Source organism: Corapipo altera, unplaced genomic scaffold (genome assembly GCF_003945725.1).
Source record: "Corapipo altera isolate COAL_440 unplaced genomic scaffold, ASM394572v1 67, whole genome shotgun sequence".
In the NCBI taxonomy this organism is placed as follows: domain Eukaryota; kingdom Metazoa; phylum Chordata; class Aves; order Passeriformes; family Pipridae; genus Corapipo; species Corapipo altera.
The window spans coordinates 6,839,025-6,855,754 of NW_020884906.1; the positions used below are offsets into that span (position 1 = coordinate 6,839,025).

At 49.0% G+C, this 16,730-nt stretch overlaps 1 protein-coding gene across 1 annotated transcript; it reads right to left on the reverse strand.

Annotated features, from left to right (window-relative positions):
• Positions 1–3,793: 3,793 nt before the first annotated feature.
• Positions 3,794–16,730, reverse strand: TMEM116 (transmembrane protein 116). The gene is made up of 11 exons (XM_027652096.1): positions 16,674–16,730; positions 16,328–16,374; positions 16,121–16,184; positions 12,140–12,271; positions 8,402–8,506; positions 6,984–7,033; positions 6,367–6,450; positions 6,149–6,287; positions 5,264–5,408; positions 5,094–5,167; positions 3,794–4,357 (listed from the first exon to the last, which is right to left on the reverse strand). The coding sequence occupies exons 1-11, from the start codon at positions 16,719–16,721 to the stop codon at positions 4,157–4,159; spliced, it is 1,089 nt and encodes a 362-aa protein (XP_027507897.1). The 5' UTR covers positions 16,722–16,730; the 3' UTR covers positions 3,794–4,156.

Here is a 16,730-nt window from a genome sequence, read left to right on the forward strand (position 1 = left end):
AGTGTGGCAAATAGAGATAGAAACAAGAAATCACCTGTGTTTGAACAGGAGTGCAAAAACTTCCCTCCAAAGGCACTTTGTGATTCTGCCCTCCAAGGAGGAAAATACTCAGGCAGTTTTTTGGGAGACAGAAGTTGGCAGGAAGATGAATCAGATTGGAGCTACTCCCAGGGTGAGCACTGGAATTTTGTCACAAAGAACTGCTTTTTATGGGTTTACTCTAAATTTTATTGTCTGGTATAAGTAAGAAAGGCCTGATCTGAAGCAGAGGGAGGAGGGACAGATTAAGAAAACACAATTTGAAGCTTCAAGGTCAAATGGTTTTATTTCTATGAGAAAATTGATTTTTTTTTTGTCTCTTTGAAAAGTTTTACATTTCAAAGTTAAATACACTTTAATGGATTCATTTTCATATTTTAAAGTAGCATTTGACTTTCTCCTTCCTGTGTTTTATTTTATTTTTCAGTTGACACAAATGCAGGACATCTTGTCTTGATTCTGTAAGGTTTTATTTGGTAATAAATCTACTGATCCTTTATGGCAGACTGTGAATATTGTAAATATCTGGAGCTGGAAGGGTTGTATGGGATCAAAAAAGACTTTGTACAAACACTAAAAACATGTGGGAAAGTTTTGTAGGTTGTTTGGTTTTGGGGTTTTTTTTGTTTGTTTTTTTTTTAGAATTTTATTTAAGTGAAGAAAAATCTCTGAAATCATTTGACCTTTTCAAAATTTGATGTATATCTGACTTCTCCTGTGATTGATTATTTTATGCTTTTATATCTGTATTAAAAATTAGAAGAACCTGACTGGGCAAAAGAGATTTTAGTTGGAAATGGCAACATGTCAAAGTTTTGCTGTCATTACTCCTGGTTTTCATTTTGGAAATCCCAGTCTGTCCCCACATGCCACGTTTAACTTCTGTGTGTTGAGATGTTCCCATTTCTCTCCTCAGTGTTCCCTGTTAGTTCCTTTGGGATCAGTGTTATATTGTAAATATTCCCCCTCAGTGTATATAAATGATTTTACTAAACTCAACAGTTCCTGGCTACTTTTGTTCAGTTCCCAAACCGCTGCAGGGCAGGAGGGGAGGAAGGACAGCTCTGGGATTCTCCTGCCACCCTGCTTTTCCCTGGAAGTGTCCAGAAGGTGTGTGAATGTGGCACTTGGGGACATGGGTTAGAGGTGAATGTGGTGGTCTTGGGTTAATGGTTGGATTTCATGATCTTAGAGGGCTTTCCAACCTTAGTGATTCCCTGATTCCTTTATTCTCCTGCCATCCCACTTCTCCTGCCACCCTGCTTCTCCCTGGAAGTGTCCAGAAGGTGTGTGAATGTGGCTCTTGGGAACATGGGTTGGAGGTGAACATGGTGGTGGTGGGTTAATGGTTGGACTCAATGGTCCTAGAGGATTTTCCAACTTTTAAAGATTTGATTATTCTCCTGGCACCCCACTTCTCCCTGGAAGTGCCCAGAAGGTGTGTGGATGCAGTGCTTGGGGGCGTGGGTTTGTGTTGAATGTGGCAGTGCTGAGGGAATGTTGGCTCAGTCTTAGATGGCTTTTCCAACCTTAATGATCCCATTATTCTCCTGCCACCCCCAGCCCTCTCCTGCCACGCTCAGCCCCCATCCCACCTCCCTCACCAATGAGAATAAGCACTTGGCTTTACATTTTGTGAGATGAAAGGATGACTGACAGACTGGGCTGGATGAATCCCTAGGAATTGGTGTGCTCTGCCTGGCAACATAATCCAGAACTGCCTTTTTTAAGCCCAGCTTTCCATTAGCTGGCAGCAGCACCTGCCCAGTGCTCCCAGTTCAGCCCCCAGGTTTGTAGGATTGTTGTAGCCATGACCGGGCAGTGAGGGAGGGAGGAGTGAGTCCTGTGTTCAGTGACATTGGAACTGGGAAGCACTTCCTGTAGGAGGAGGATCTCTGCAGGGGCTGATCTGGAGGTGGGTGAAGTGGGAGCTCTGATGGAACCTGTGGCAGGACTGGGAGACACTGGTCCATGAGAAGTGGACTGGCCTGTCTTCAGGCTGGCCCTGGGCTTTTCCAAGGAGCTTGGAGTACTCCCCTCACCTTTCTGGACACAGAAGAGTGACCTCAGTGTGGCACTTGTGCCCTTCCTGCCTCTGGAAATAGTTTTGTTATCCTCAGGTATGGGTTGATTTGTTGACAGGAGCCAGAGAGACCCTTGTCCCATTGTCCCTTGTCCTATCTGCAGAAGTGGCTCTGAGAAGGGGTGGTGGGGCAGCTGTGAGAGTCCAGGGCCTCTTCTCAGTGAGAGGTAACATCCATCTGCTTGGTGCCTTTGAGGAATTAATAGTGGGTTGGATGGGTTGGAGCATCCAAACTGGGAAAGGGAGTGAGAGAACAATTTCCTGGGAGCACTTAAGGCAGCCAAACCAGCTGGGAGTGCTCTCCAGAAGTGGCACAAAACTACTCTGCCCTCCTTCCAGGAGGATGTGTGGCCCAAGGAATGCCCTTCCCTGTCCAGCAAGAAAACTCCCCTCAAACCGAGTGATGTGATGAGCTTGTGAGGGTCTGTCAGCACCCCCTGAGGGCTCTCACTGCCACAGCCGAAGCTCCATGAGCAATCCTGGCATTGTTTCCCAGATAATCTTCCATCACTTCCCACTTCTGAAGCCTTAATCCCCTTTTAAACAAATTGCACTGGCTTGTCACGCTGTCCCCAGACGGGGTCAGCCCAGGGAGCCTCTCAGGGAGGAGATGGGGGTGTTTAATGGTGTTTAATGTGCTGCTTCCTCGTGCCCCTGTGGGGAGGGGGCTGTGCCAGGGAGTGGGTCCCATCCTCCCCGTGGAACTCCTGGGGCTACACAGCCTATGAGACAGGCATTCCAAGGAGACTTGTCCCCCAGTTCAGAAACAGCCCAGCTGAAGTGTCCTGTATCATCAGCACTCAGGGAGTAAATTACACAGTTCACCTCAGGCAGAAAGATTTTGGAATATAAAACCTCCCTGTATTTACTTGTGACTCCCAAGAGGACATTATGTCTGAACTTTGAGACTAGAGAATGAGCTCCTGAGGAGGATTTAAAGGCCCAGGTGGAAGAAGACACCTCAAAAGCTGCTGAGAGTTAAAACTCTCCTGTGTGGGACTTCCCGTGGCAGCAGTGGAAAGCTGGACTCAGGTATGAGACTTGGCCTCCAGCTGCAGAGGACTCATTAAAACTGATCTGGATGCAAGCACAGGGTTGTAGCTGGACCTGGTTTTTATCCTGTGGAACAGCAAAATTGAATTGTTTTGCTCAGCCTCACTGTGTAAGGGAAAATCAGTCATTGAAAAAAATACCAGGGGCATTGTGTGACTGACAGAGTTAATTACACAAAACTGGAGTATTTCCTCTTCTTGTATAACCTGCTATGTGAAAAATTTGGGTTAGACCCAAAAAGTGAAGCTGTTAGAAAATAAAGAGTGTAAATTAAGGGAGTTGTTTCAACCCAGCTAAAGATCTTTTTTATTTTCTGTATCATGGATGGACCTCAGTAAATAATTCACTTGAGCATCTGGAAATGTAGAGAGAGATTCAGATTTAATCCTGCTCACCTGGTTCATGATGCTCCACAGGGTTGAAGAAGCTGATTTTTGTGAGTATTGTGGCTGAGCAGGGGTTGGCACGAAGAAAAGAAGGGAAATGTGCAGAATTCCAGGCATGGAAGTGAGCACTGATGTTTTTTATCCTGCTTTGCAATTCTTCATTCCCTGCAGTTGACTCTTAGTATGGTGCATGTTCTCATGGTTATAGTGAATTCAAAGTCGGAGATATAAAAAATATTCACTTTGCTTTACTGTTATTTTGCAATGGCAAATACTTCAAGAAATAAAACAAATACTTGGAGAAGTAAAACATCCTCTGCTGGAGCTGGATGAGACCTCTGAGCTGTTACACACCATCTGCTGCATTTCTAGGGATATTTCCAGAAGCAGAAAGTCTGGACTAGAGATTTACCATGTTGAAAGAATCCATTTAGAGTCCACATGACCTGTAAAATAAATAACTATCTCCACTGAGTGTCTCTGACAGACCCGCTCAGGCTCCTCCCTCCCCACGGCTGGGACAGTTTGGAGCCGACAGCCCCATCCCGGGTCTGGATGACATTCCTAAAACACGAGGAGGTGTTGGCAGGACACTTCAGAGCAGCGTGGACGTGGAGCCCTCAGTGTCTGGGGGGCTGGTGGGGGCTGTGCTGGAGTAGAACTTCTTCTGGGAGCGCAGGAGGGGGGTCTGGGTGTCCACGTCCCGGCGGGCGCCGCGTTTGAGGGACAGGAACACGTGCTGGGTCCATCCATACACCAGGCAGTTCAGGAGCCCCTGGGAAGCTGCTGTGAGAGCCTGGGACAGAGCACAGGGGGGATCAGGGCTCCTGGAATCCAGCACTGCACAGTGCTCTGAGCTCCCTGCCAGCCTGGAAAACCTCCCACTTCCAGCATGGAATTCTGGATTCAGCATTATTCACCCGTACCCCATGTGTGATAGAGCAATCTCATGATACTTTAAACAAATAGGTAATAAATATCTAATTATATATAAACCCATGGAAATGTATTTTCTAGAAATATATTTTAATATATTATATATAAGATATTTTAAATAATTATATAATATAACACAATTTCTAAATTCTGTCTCAGCCACAAGAAGCAGCTGGACAAGTGTTATGAAGGAATCACTTTTGGAGACTTAGGGACACAGGGAAAACACAGAGACAGAGGGGAAAAAAACCAAACTGATTTCTGGGGATCCTCTCTGGTCCTATTGGCTACAATTTCCATGACCACAGAATTGCTGAGGTTGGAAAAGGCCTTTAAGATCACCAAGTCCAAACATCACCCCAGCACCACCACCATGTTCACCACTAAACCGTGTCCTCATGGTGCTGGATTTTGGTCACTGAGACCTTTTCACATAAATCACTCAACAGAGATCTTTGCCAGCCAAAAGCACAAACCAGACTCAGGCTCACACAGAGTGATCCTTGTCCAGCTGCATCCAGCTGGGACCAGACTCAGGATTAGGAGGCTCAGGGTGAGAAGGCAAAGCCCAGGAGGCAGCAGGGGCAGAGATTTACCTGCAGGATCAGCAGGGCCATGTAGATCTTGCTGGTTGTTGAAACAGTCAACTTCAGCATTCCAAGGAGGACAGCTGTGAAAAGGGAAGGACAAGAGGGTGTTGCTTTAACCCCACCTCTCTGGAGTTCCACAGGGGAGCACTGTGGGAGGAACTCAGCTCTCTGCTCACCTGGGGCCCAGCAGCAGAAGAACACAACGGGGTAAAAGACCACTCGTTGTTCCACCATCTTAATCATGGCCCACTGCTGGTCCCCCAGGAACCCTGTGGAGTTCACAAACCTCTTGTACAGACCTCGGGCCTGGCTGAGGATCACCTGAAAGGGAACAGGCAGATGATATTGTTTGGGCTGGGAACTGCTGGGTTTACCCAGGACAGGTCCCACTTCAGTCCATCCAGTCTTTTCCCACAACAGTGGGGGAAATCCTGGGAGAGATGTTGTGACCTTTTCTAAACTGAAGACTGAATTGATTTAGACCCTTAGAATCATAAAATCGAAAAGGAAAGACCTTCAAGATCATTGAGTCCAAACATTAATCACCTCCTGCTGACTATGCAGTAGGTGAACTCTGCTGCCAAGCAGAGCCTTCTCTACCTGCTAAATCCTTTTGGGGATGGGCTGACAGAACACAGGACTCTAGATGGATTTATGTGGTGGCACAGTGCTATTTTCCCTCCCCTACCACCCCTTCCAAAAGGGAAGCAGCACCACATAGTTACTCCTCTGCCATATTTACAAGAGCTTGTAGTGGAAGGACAAGGGGGAATGGCTTCAAATTGAAAGAGAGGAGGCTTAGATGGGATGTTGGGGAGAAAGGGTGCTGAGACCCTGGGACAGGTTGCCCAGAGAGGTGGTAGAAGTGATGGAAGTGTCCAAGGCCAGGTTGGACAGGGCTTGGAGCAACCTGGTCTAGTGGAAGGTGTCCCTGCCCATGGCAGGGGGTGGGACTGGGTGAGATTTAAGGTCCCTTCCAACCCAAACCATTCCACATGACAGCCTGGCCTCTGGTGCCATCCAAGCAAAGATGCAGAGATGCAAAGGCCCATGTTTCTTACCAGAATGGCCACGAAGCTGATGAGGAAGGAGATGAGGAAGACCCCGATGCCGTAGAAATGCATCGCGCGGCAGACGGAGCCACTCAGGGTCTGCGGCTCGTTGGTGGTCACGGCGATCTCCGTGTGCATCAGGAGACAGCTGTGGGACAAAGGGGACAGCCTGAGCTCCTGCCCTGCCCCAGCAGCCCTGGGGGTGTGTCAGAGGGGCTGAGGCTCACCCGTGCTTCTGGCTGAAGTTCTGGTAGCAATTACTGCTGTTGCCCAGGCAAAACACCGGCACCATGAGGAGGAAAGGGATGAGGCTGAGAGGAGACAGGACAACAGAACAGTCACTGGTTATTGCACTGCTCCATTCCACCCCCAGCAAACACCACTTGGTTTTTCTCCTGTCACTACAGAGGAATTAAAATTGGTTTTGTTGACATTGCTCTGGAAAAGTATTTTATCAGCTTTACCAACGTCGGTGCTTTCATTCGTGAGGGCTAATCATTGGTGAAGGGAGCACCTTCTGGAAAACCACATCTAGTTAATAAAGTTATGATTAACTTGGTTAAAAAAACCCTCTTACTCTGTGTTTGTGAGGTCACACTGCTGTTAATGATGAGCTTTACGGGCTTTAGGAAATCTTGCTTCAAAACAAGTAGGAAGCAGAGATCAGCACGCTGCAGTTTGCCAAACCCACATCATCCTGCCAGGGAGAACTAAACCTTACCAAACCCACATCATCCTGCCAGGGAGAAGGAGAACTAAACCTTACCAAAACCACATCATCCTGCCAGGGAGAACTAAACCTTACCAAAACCACATCATCCTGCCAGGGAGAACCAAATCTTACCTCGATGAGATCGTTGCTATTCGGCCGACACAACTTGCATAATCTACAGCCTGCAAAATCCAACAAGTTTAGTTAAATCATCATTCCTGTACAGTCCCCTGGTCCACAGGAACCAGTTCCCAGGGAGCATTTCAGCAGCTGAGGGTCCTTCAAAAGCTGATTAATCCCCAGGACAAATGTTTGGTTCTAATTTGCACTGAGTCAACATGGCCAAGTTCAGCCTGTGCTGATTTGGAATGGAATCAACCCTCGCTGACTGTCCTGTTCTGCTTCAGGAGGAGGATCAGAGAAGGGAACTTGGACCTGGACAAGGAGCAGAGACTTGATGAGGTCTCTGGTGGGCCTTGCTTATTTTTTGTACTGTTTATTCACTTCACTTGTCCCTGTTCCTCAGAAACTTCATGTTCTGGTGAAGAAATCCAGGCAGTTTGGAGTGTCCTGGTATCTGCTCACCAGGAAACGTGCTTTGGCAGTGGGACCCACCCAGCAGCATCAGTGCACTGTGGGACACTGAAGGGTGGGGAATTATGGCACATGTGGGAGCCCAACAAGAAGGAATCCAGTCCTGTAAGTGGATCCAAACCCTATGGATAAAAACCCTTTAAATTTAGAGTGATCTGCCCAGCCTGCTGCTCCTGAACTGACAGATGGAATATCTGGAATACAAAGCAAATGTTTGGGGAAGAAAAGGCTGTCTGGGGCAGTTTGATGGGATGAGCTGCATCAGGAATATTCCACCTTGCAGGAATACACAGAGAGCCACACAGCAGTCACGGTGCCTCCCTGTTTAGCCAGGAGTGAGGTGGGAAACAACTGCAGGGAGGATTTTGGTCATGAGGTGTGTGAAGTGTTTGCTCAGCCTGCAGTCCAGGGAGTGTTTTCCTGAGTGCTGTGTCCTTGTTCCTCAGTTCCCAGTGATTACACTGGTGCCCCAAAGGGCTTTTGGAAAGGCCAGGGATGATGAAGTAAGGACTGGTCCCTGCTCCCCAAGCCAGCAGGTCCTGTTAGCACTAGTTCCCTTCACACCTTCTATCTCAAACCCTTACTGAGTGTGACACCTGAGGAGGACAGAAATTGTCAGTTCTCAGTTCCAGGCTGTCCAGGTACCCCCTGCTCTCCTGTCCCTCTGCTGTGTCCTGGCAGAGGGCAGTCACCAGTTTGGTGACAGCACCAAACCAGTCATTCAGCTGCTGCAAACCCCTGGTCTGCCAACTGCTTCCCCAGCCCCCAGTGCTGAGAGGCTCTCGCAGACCCAGCAGTAACTCTGCTGACCTCATCAGTTCATACAGCCACAGGGCAGAAGGGCCTTCAAGGTCCTTTTGGTGAGTAAACTGTTCTGTGTGCAGCCCCCCACACCCCACCATGCCCCACAGACAGACCTGGGCACCCAACTGTTGTTCCACATCCGTCCTACTCACCTGGGGGAGCACCCTGAAGAGGTTCTGGTTGTACTTCACCTTTAGGTCCCTGTACAGGTGCCACGTGTAGTTGACAGTGTAGAGGAAAGAGGCCACGTAGAATATCTGGGAAATACAAACATTTCAGTCCTATAATAACAGTTTCTGTAGCACATTTAGTTCCTCACTGATGATCCAAAGCCTGTGGAGCGAGGTAGGAAGAAACATCTGCCAAAGGTGAGGATCCTTCACAACCCCTTGTGCTCCCATCCAGGTGGGAAGAGCCAGGTTGAGGAGAGGCTCCCAATTTATACCTCACAAAAGCAGCTTCACTTGGGGCTCAGACAGGGGACAGGAGAACTAATGACAGCTGGGCTGTCATAGAAAATCAAATCTTTGTGATTTGGCTCATTTTTTAGCCCAAATTTTGGCAACAACAGGTCCAAAGGCACTTGGATCCTCTCTGTGCTACATCCATCAGGAAACAACACAGATGTGACATTTAGACTTTTGCATAATGAGCTCCCTACACTGAGAATTCACGGAAATGCAAAACAATGGGATATTTAAAGAGGAAAGTGAGGGCAGAGAATATCTGCCTGAATTAACATCTCAAAAATCCCTTTTCTCTCCCTGGGAAAAAAGAGGAGAGAAAAGACAGAGCACACTGTTTCCCACTGAGACTTTCACAGCCTGAGACAAGACCAAATATCTAAAATTTCCTGCAAAACCTCCCAAGTCTTTATCCCATTTATTTTCAAATCCATGTTTGCTCCAAGCTGCCTGATCAGACCATGTCCACTCATGTGCTGTTTGTTACAGGAAACACACACTTCAGTGGCAAAGGCAAAGAGGAAGGGCTGGACAAGGGAATTTCTTTTCTTTGCCAAAAAGATAAGGAGCACAGGTTTGCCACCCTGGAATCATCCACGTCTGGGAAAGGAGTCACTGAACAAACTCAGCCTCCTTCACTGAGGTGGCAAATGCTCTTGGCTGCCTCAAGGGGCTGAGACATTGCAGCAGGAACATTGCAGTGACTTTCCAGCTCATTAAACGAGCTTTAATGAGTGTTTGCTGCCCTTTTTCAATTACTTCCAGGGAAGGTCATCAAAACAGTCCACAAATATTGCTGTCTTGCACTTCAGGCTCAAGAAATGTCAGCACTGCCTTCTGGTTTGGTGGAGGGAACCAAATGCCCCTTGGGAAGGTGCCAGCAGAAAGTGAAGGGAATTCTGCTTTCCTGAGCCCCAGCTTTGGGGCTCGGGACAGTCCTGCAGCACTTCCCACGAGGAGATAAAGCAGAGACACCAGGGGCCCTCATTATCCCTCTTGTGTGGCTCCCATTGTGCTCCTCAGCATGGGCACAGCCTGCCAGGACTTTATTAGGCCACTGGAATTGAACTGGAAGAATGTGGGGGAATTGTGCAATTATAACCACAATCTTTATTCTGCACTTTATTATTGTAACACAGAGGCAAGGCAGGGAGGAGGAGAGAACAACGTCAAGGGACAGCAAAGGGAGCAGTATTTACATTAATGTCAATCAAAGCTCTGGGGCTGAAACAGGGAAAACCCAAGAAACAAAGCAATCTCCTCCTTTAGGGATGTTGGAGAGCTCCATCCGCTGCAACACCAGCCCGTGGTGATAAATTGAGGGCAAACAGCCTGAATAAGGCAAAAGATTGTCCTGCTCCTGAGGCAATGCCTTGGGACATCCCAGGGACCCTGGTGTGAGTCTCTCCAAGGGCTGCCAGCTGCAAACACCCTGCTGAGCCCCCCCTGCCCATCCTCACCCTCTGACCTCTGACTTTTTCTAGGTGCTGGTGTGCAGAGAAGCCACGTGTGTTTATGAGACACCCTGTGAGACATTTATTTGCTCATTCCATCGGGTTCTGCTCCACAGAAGCTGCTGGTTGAACCTCTCCCTGGTTCCTTCTTACGCACAAGGTGTTCCCAACACCCCCAAGGGCAGAGGGGGGTGTGGGGTGGGGTGTCCTGCTCAGTCATGTGCCCACTGTGGACAGGTTGCCATGGCAAGTGCTCCATTTGTTTTCATTTCTCCCAAAGCAAACAGCAATGACAGCTCCTGCCAGGCACAACCTGGCTCTGCCACCAAGGCAGTCTTTGTGCCAGGGGGGACTGGAGTGGCACGTGGAAGAGGGGCCTGGTGACACTGGCTGGGGTCAGGATGTGGCCCTGCACACCCCACCACAGCACCCTGACTGTCCCCTCTCCTATAAGGACTAACCCAAGGCCAGTTCTGTTCACCCAGCATGAAAACAAAGCTCCCACTTTGCCCCCCTTCTGTGCTGGTGTCCCTGAGAAGCACAGCCACAGGCTGGAAAAGGGAGGGCAGAAACAGCCAGAAGTGCATGGGAGCTGAGAAATGATGCCATATTGTCTATATCCAACCTATTTTTCCTCCAGCAGTGCAACCTGCTGTCTCCAGGCCATAAAAAAAATCACACTTCATCAAGGATTGTCCCCAGGCAAGGGAAACAGCTCAGGAACACCTTCAGTTCCACCTGCTCCTTCCACCTTTCAGCTCTGGAAAGCCTTTCCCAAGCTCTCCTCATTTTCCCCTGTACCATCATCTTGAAAACCTTTGATGCTGTTCTGCATTATTCCCAAGAGGCCAAGTTACCCACATCCCACTGTTTCATCTCTCAACAGGAACACATTGTGGAGCCTCCACAGCAGAGCTGGAGAGAGCAGAGATGAGCCTGGAGTGGAACAGCTGCTCTCGACAGCCTCAGGAACACACTTGAACCCACAAAAACAGCTGCTGAAACACCCCCGGGCTGCAGGAACCCATCCCCAGACACACAAGAGCAGGAACAACTCCATTCCACACATGTAGCTACTTCCCTGCCCTCTCTGAGGCACCCGGAGATCCCCTCTGACTTCTGATGCTGCTGCTCAGTGAGGATATTTAGTTCCCACCACACTCCCAGGGAGATTCCCGAGCCCACACAACACACAGCAAGGCTCCCCAAAGCCCCTTGCTCTTCCCAGCCATGTCCTTTAAAAGGAAACTGTCAATCCCACGGATCATCACTTGTGAACCGCCGTCCTGGCCCGGGCTCGGCAGAGTTCTGATCCTGTACAATTTTTTTTGGAGCAGTGATTTCCAAAGCCTAATTCCAAAAAGGGAACCAGGTGAGACAAAAGCAAACTATCAGGAAAATGGAGTCCACTGCCTCTGCTCCAATTAGTCTCCAGCACAGGGAATCAGCTGGAAAGCAGCTGAATCACTGGGGCTGAGCCTGTGCTGACGGAGCAGCCCCTGAGCACCCTTGGGAAGAGCAACCAAGAGCAGGGATGTTTATATGAGTATGCTGTAAATGTGAGCTCAAGTGAGTCCCAGAATGTGTCTGCTCCTGCCCAGGCTAGAGGAAGCACGAAGAGGAAAAAAAAATCTGCTCTTTGAGAGGCACAGAGATCCTCTGGGCAGGGATCCAACAGGAAAGAGATCAAGCCCCATCCACTCACTTTACACAAGCAACCACAAAATCCCATGATGTCTTTGCCTTCCTCGTGGCCTCTCCCACACCAGAGGATCCTAAACCCAAATGTCATTATCTCTCTTTTCCACACAAAGGCAAGACATCAATAAGTCAAGTTCACACAGGGAGCCTCTGCCAAAACCTGTCTATAAACAGCCCCCACGGTCACAGTGATCACCAGAAGGGTTAATTGTGGCAAATTACTGTTCCAGCAGGAATGTGATGCCACAGGGTTAGGATTAGGGACACTTACCTGTCCTGTTGCTTGCAGGTTGTAGCAGATGAGGTCCTGCTGGGAGGTGGGTGAGCTGTAGAGCAGAGCCCCAGCCAGCCAGCACATTCCCAAAAACAGGTCAGAGAGGCTCAGGTAGAAAAGTGGACGCACCTGGGGGAAAGTGAAAAGGCTCACCAGGTGTGAGAGGCACCACAACACTCCCACACCCACCCACAGCTGCAGCTTTACCCTGTGTCAGACACACAGACATTAAATAAAGCCTTCCAAAGCCTTTTCTGCAGGGATGAGTGTCAGCAGGAGGCCAGTGTCCCACTGCAAAATTATTTTAAAAGCCTTAATTAAGGATAAGTGGGGTATGAGTAGCCCTTTGTAGAGGGATGATTTTACCCTCAGGGAAGCACAATGACAAGATTTCTGAGAGTCAATTTAACTGCAGCAAACCTTGAAAGCTTCAAGTAAAAAAGTCTCTCTCTACTTTCACAGTCAAGGGAGTTTAAAGAAAAGTTATCAGATGGAAATAATTCAGCTGTTACTCCTAAATATCACCCTTGTTTTCAGTCCTTTAAAATGACTGTACCAAGTCCTAGTAGAAAGATTAATTGTGCTCAGACTAATCAACCAAACATGGACATCGATACATCAGGTTATCAGGTGTTATCTGAACAGTGTTATCCCCCTGCTCTGCTGGTGAACTCTCCTTGCAGACAAAATCCACAGAAATTCGTGCTCTCAGGAGCTGTTCCAGTGCACCTCCCCTGCTCTAACCACCCTTTCTGCCACTGGGATCCAAAAGCAGCATCAAAACTTACAGGAAATAACTCAAATATCCATAATTTCACAATTCTGCAGGATGGGACAGGCTGGCAGGGAGAAGACATATTATGTTTTAAATCAACTCAGAGAGAAATTAAACTTTTGGCAAACACAAACCCTTCTTCAGATACGAAATAACTTTAAACAGGTATTTTTCCCCTGTGTTCCATGTCCTTTCAGCTGGTGACTAAGGCTGGGTCTATGTCACACGCCAGATTAACTTCCACTGAGAGCCATTAGTCTGCTGGAACAGAGTCATGTCTCCTTTAACAGCAGTTTCCAGCCCATTTCCAGTTTGCAAGCACTGGCCAGGACTGTAAACACTGTAGGAAAACATTTGTGCAAAATTCTGGCCAACATTTTTGTCGTTAGTGGGAGAGCAGACACTCTGGAAAAGCAGCCTGATTATCTACATTTTTAATTGTAGCCTTTGGTACCTCATTTTCAGCATCCTGGAGAGAAAACGATGGTGGTTTTCTTTCCCTACAGAAAATTATACTGTTAAAGACAGCATGGAAACATTTCAAGGGGTTTTGGTTTTTATTTTTTTTTTTTCATGGAATTGAGCTTCTGATGGAATTTGCCTCAATATTGTCCTGGAAGTAAATATTTGCCACCCATCATGCTGGGTTGTACTTGTTCCCATGAGCAATCAGAAGGAGATTAGTAAGACTGATAAGATGTAAGGTAGATCTGATTGAGCCAGATTTACCTTTGAGGCATAATGGCACAAATATCTAGAGTTAGTATTTATATAATTTCATTTATATGCCTTTTTTAACCAGGCTTTTCATTGCTGGTGCACAACTGAAGCCCTGGCACGACAGGCTGGGGACACCACCCAGTTTGTGAGCAGGGTAGGTTAAACCAAACAGCTCTAAAATAAGCAAAGAAGCAACTTTTGCAATCGAACAGGTGACCCCTTTCCCCAGCAACAAGTGCCCTTGGAGGGAGGAACCACTGGCTGGTCGAGGAGTTTTGGCCCAGACCTGAATAAAGAAGTAGGTGACAGTGATAAGCGAAGCCAGTTTGGTTCTGACTTGCAAAAGGGGAAAGCAAATACCAAATGGTATTTATAAAATAGAGGAAGGGACTGGAAAGACGTAACGATTTCCATCCTGGCAGCTCCAGATGCCAGGCTGGAGCACCCACGGTGATGTGGCTCTGTGGCCATCACCCAGGCACATGGTGAGCTGACATTTCTTCCTTCAACCCGTTGATCTGAGCTTTCTTCTGAATGATTTAGCTCAGGCTGAAGAGTTTTATTGACCCCATGAAGACAGAAAGGCTTCAAGAATGCAATATTTGATTTCTGGGGGCAGGAGGGGAAGTGTTTCTAACATCGTTCTCCTCCCAGGCTCAAGAGCTGTTTATTTTTAAACATTTTGCTGTGGGTCCTCATGACTCAGGGAATATGTTTGTGGCAAGCTTTGATATGGATCTCTTCCAGCCCCTTTGTTTACAAACTTCCACTGCAGACCAGAAACATGAGGACAAGGCAATGGGGAAGTTACTGAAGATTGTGTCGCTTTTGAAACCCCAGCAGCAGATCTCCCCTGGCAGCAGCAGAGGAGCCTGGAAGGCTGTGCAGAGCAGTCCCTCCAGCTGGCACCCACCCCTCCCACCCGGATTTGAAGCAATAATCTGAGCAGAAACATCTGGACTCACTGGAGCAGGAAAGGCCCATCTGTGACCTGGAGCCATGTGTGGCTCACGAGCAGCTCCCAAGCCACAGCCACATCATATGATTAAGAGAGAGCAAGCAGAAGGGCTCCTGAGTGACCAGACTTCTGGCCATGGAAGTAACGGGAAGAGGCTGCTGAGTCACACCAGGACACCTGCCAAATCCAGCTCTGCATCATTCCAGAGTGGAGGACCCCAGGAGAGAACCACATATGGAGCTCTCCTGGTGCAGATGTGATAGAAGGAGCCTCTGATGTGCACCTTTAGCAGCACAAGCTCAGGCAGGTTTTCCATCCCAGCACTAAGGCGAAGTCCCAGCCTTCATTTCTCCCTGCAAATGCATGGACATCTCCAAAGCTCCTTCTGGATGTGCTGGGCAGAGCATTTCCAGGAGGAAAGACTCTTGTGTGTTATAATGGGGGCAGATTTGCCCTACAAACTTGGACTCATGTTCTCCCCCCCACTCTACTTCATCCAGCAAGCTGTCAGCTTGCCTGCATCCCTTCTGCAGGGATAACTCCCTGCATTCCCTGGAAATCCTGTTCTCTGGGCTGCAGATCAAACCCACGATGTACAAAGAACAGTGAAGATGAGGGAAGGACAGATACAGGTGCTGGCAGCTCCACTGTCCTTCTGCTCTTACAGTAACCTGTTGCCTGCAAATCCAAACCCCAGCTTCCAAACCCCAGGGATTAGCTCTGCTCACTACCTCTGGGAAGTCTGGGACACACAAAGGGACTGTGTGTGGATACCCAAGCCTGGCAGGATGAGACAGATGTCTGTGGTTATTGTGCATGTGCCAGATACCTGCTTGGTATGCCAAATATATCTCAGCCCCAGGGGGTTCCTGCATGCCCTTAGCATGTGCCAGGCACTGCATTCCTGTCCCACCTGCAGCACACGTGCAGGCTGTCCCACCCCAAGGGATGTGTGCACCTGAGTCCCACAGCTTCAGCATTAGGAATGTTCATGGCAGGGGTGACCCTTCCAAAGCCCCACTGCAGAGTCCAGCACAACAAACTGCTTTTCAGCCCCTTTTTGTCTGAACTTTGAGTTGTATCAGCTGCATCTTTGAGTTGTATCAGTTTTAGCAGTGCACCTGCCTGGAAATCTCCTCAGAGATACCCAAAGACCTGTAAAAGCATTTCCACAGGCACATCTCCAATTTGCACTTCAGCAGCTTTGTGCACAGCTCCGCAGCACTCCAGAAGTTTTGTCCCACTGAGGAGGGCACATTAACAAATCCCTGCTCCCAGGAACAACTGGAGTAGCAGAAAGCACGGGGCTGAGGAACCTGCTTCTCCCTGCACAGGTACAGTTCAATGTCAGCCCCTTCAACTCCTATCACAGACAAAGAACCAAAATCTTGTCAAGCCCTTTGCCTCCCAGCTGTTAAACAAGGTTTAACCACATAACCCCGAGACCTGCAGCTGCTCCAAGGTGATCCACCTGCACAGGACCGACACCTCGGCTGAGGGAGGGAGAAGGAGGCACAGCCCTTACCTCGGGGGACCTCACTGCGTTTTGGAAGACGGCGTAGGCAATAATCGAGCTGGAACCTACAACGCTGAGAAAACAAAGCACGGGTTGGAACAGGAGCGCGTCTGCCTCGCCGGGGTACGCGAGTTCTCTTTTTTTTTTTTTTTTTTTTTTTTTTTTTTTCTGGAGAAAATCGCCTTTGCGATAGTAACTCCGTGCAGCCCGTCGTACCTGAGCATGGCCATGGTGAACTGGATCCACTGGAGCGCCGAGTAGACCTGAGGAAAGGACAGGACGGGGCTCAGGTGGCGGCCACGGAGCGGGGACTGGGGGATCCCGAACAGGAGCGGGCACACGGACCGGGACGGGGACCGCGAGGTGCCGGGGAGGAGCAGCATGGCCCGCTGACCCTGACCGGGGGATCCCAGAGAGGAGCGGGCAGCACGGACCGGGACCGGGGGGGTCCCGGAGAGGAGCGGCAGCGCTGCCGGTGCCGGCGGGCTGGGGATGGAACAGGAGGGGATGGAGGAGAAGGGAGGGGCACGGAAAGGTCCCGGTGCCGGCGGGGCTCGCTCACCTCCTGCCAGCCCCCGTCCAGCCGGGCCGCCTCCGCCGGCAGGGCCATGGGTCCCGC

Coding starts and splice junctions, on each gene's coding strand:
- TMEM116 (XM_027652096.1), bottom strand. CDS start 16,721: ATGGCCCTGCCGGCGGAGGCGGCCCGGCTGGACGGGGGCTGGCAGGAG. Junction 7,034..8,401: donor TCTTCAGGGTGCTCCCCCAG/GTGAGTAGGACG, acceptor TGGATTTTGCAG/GCTGTAGATTATGCAAGTTG. Junction 5,168..5,263: donor CTTCTGCTGCTGGGCCCCAG/GTGAGCAGAGAG, acceptor CCCTTTTCACAG/CTGTCCTCCTTGGAATGCTG.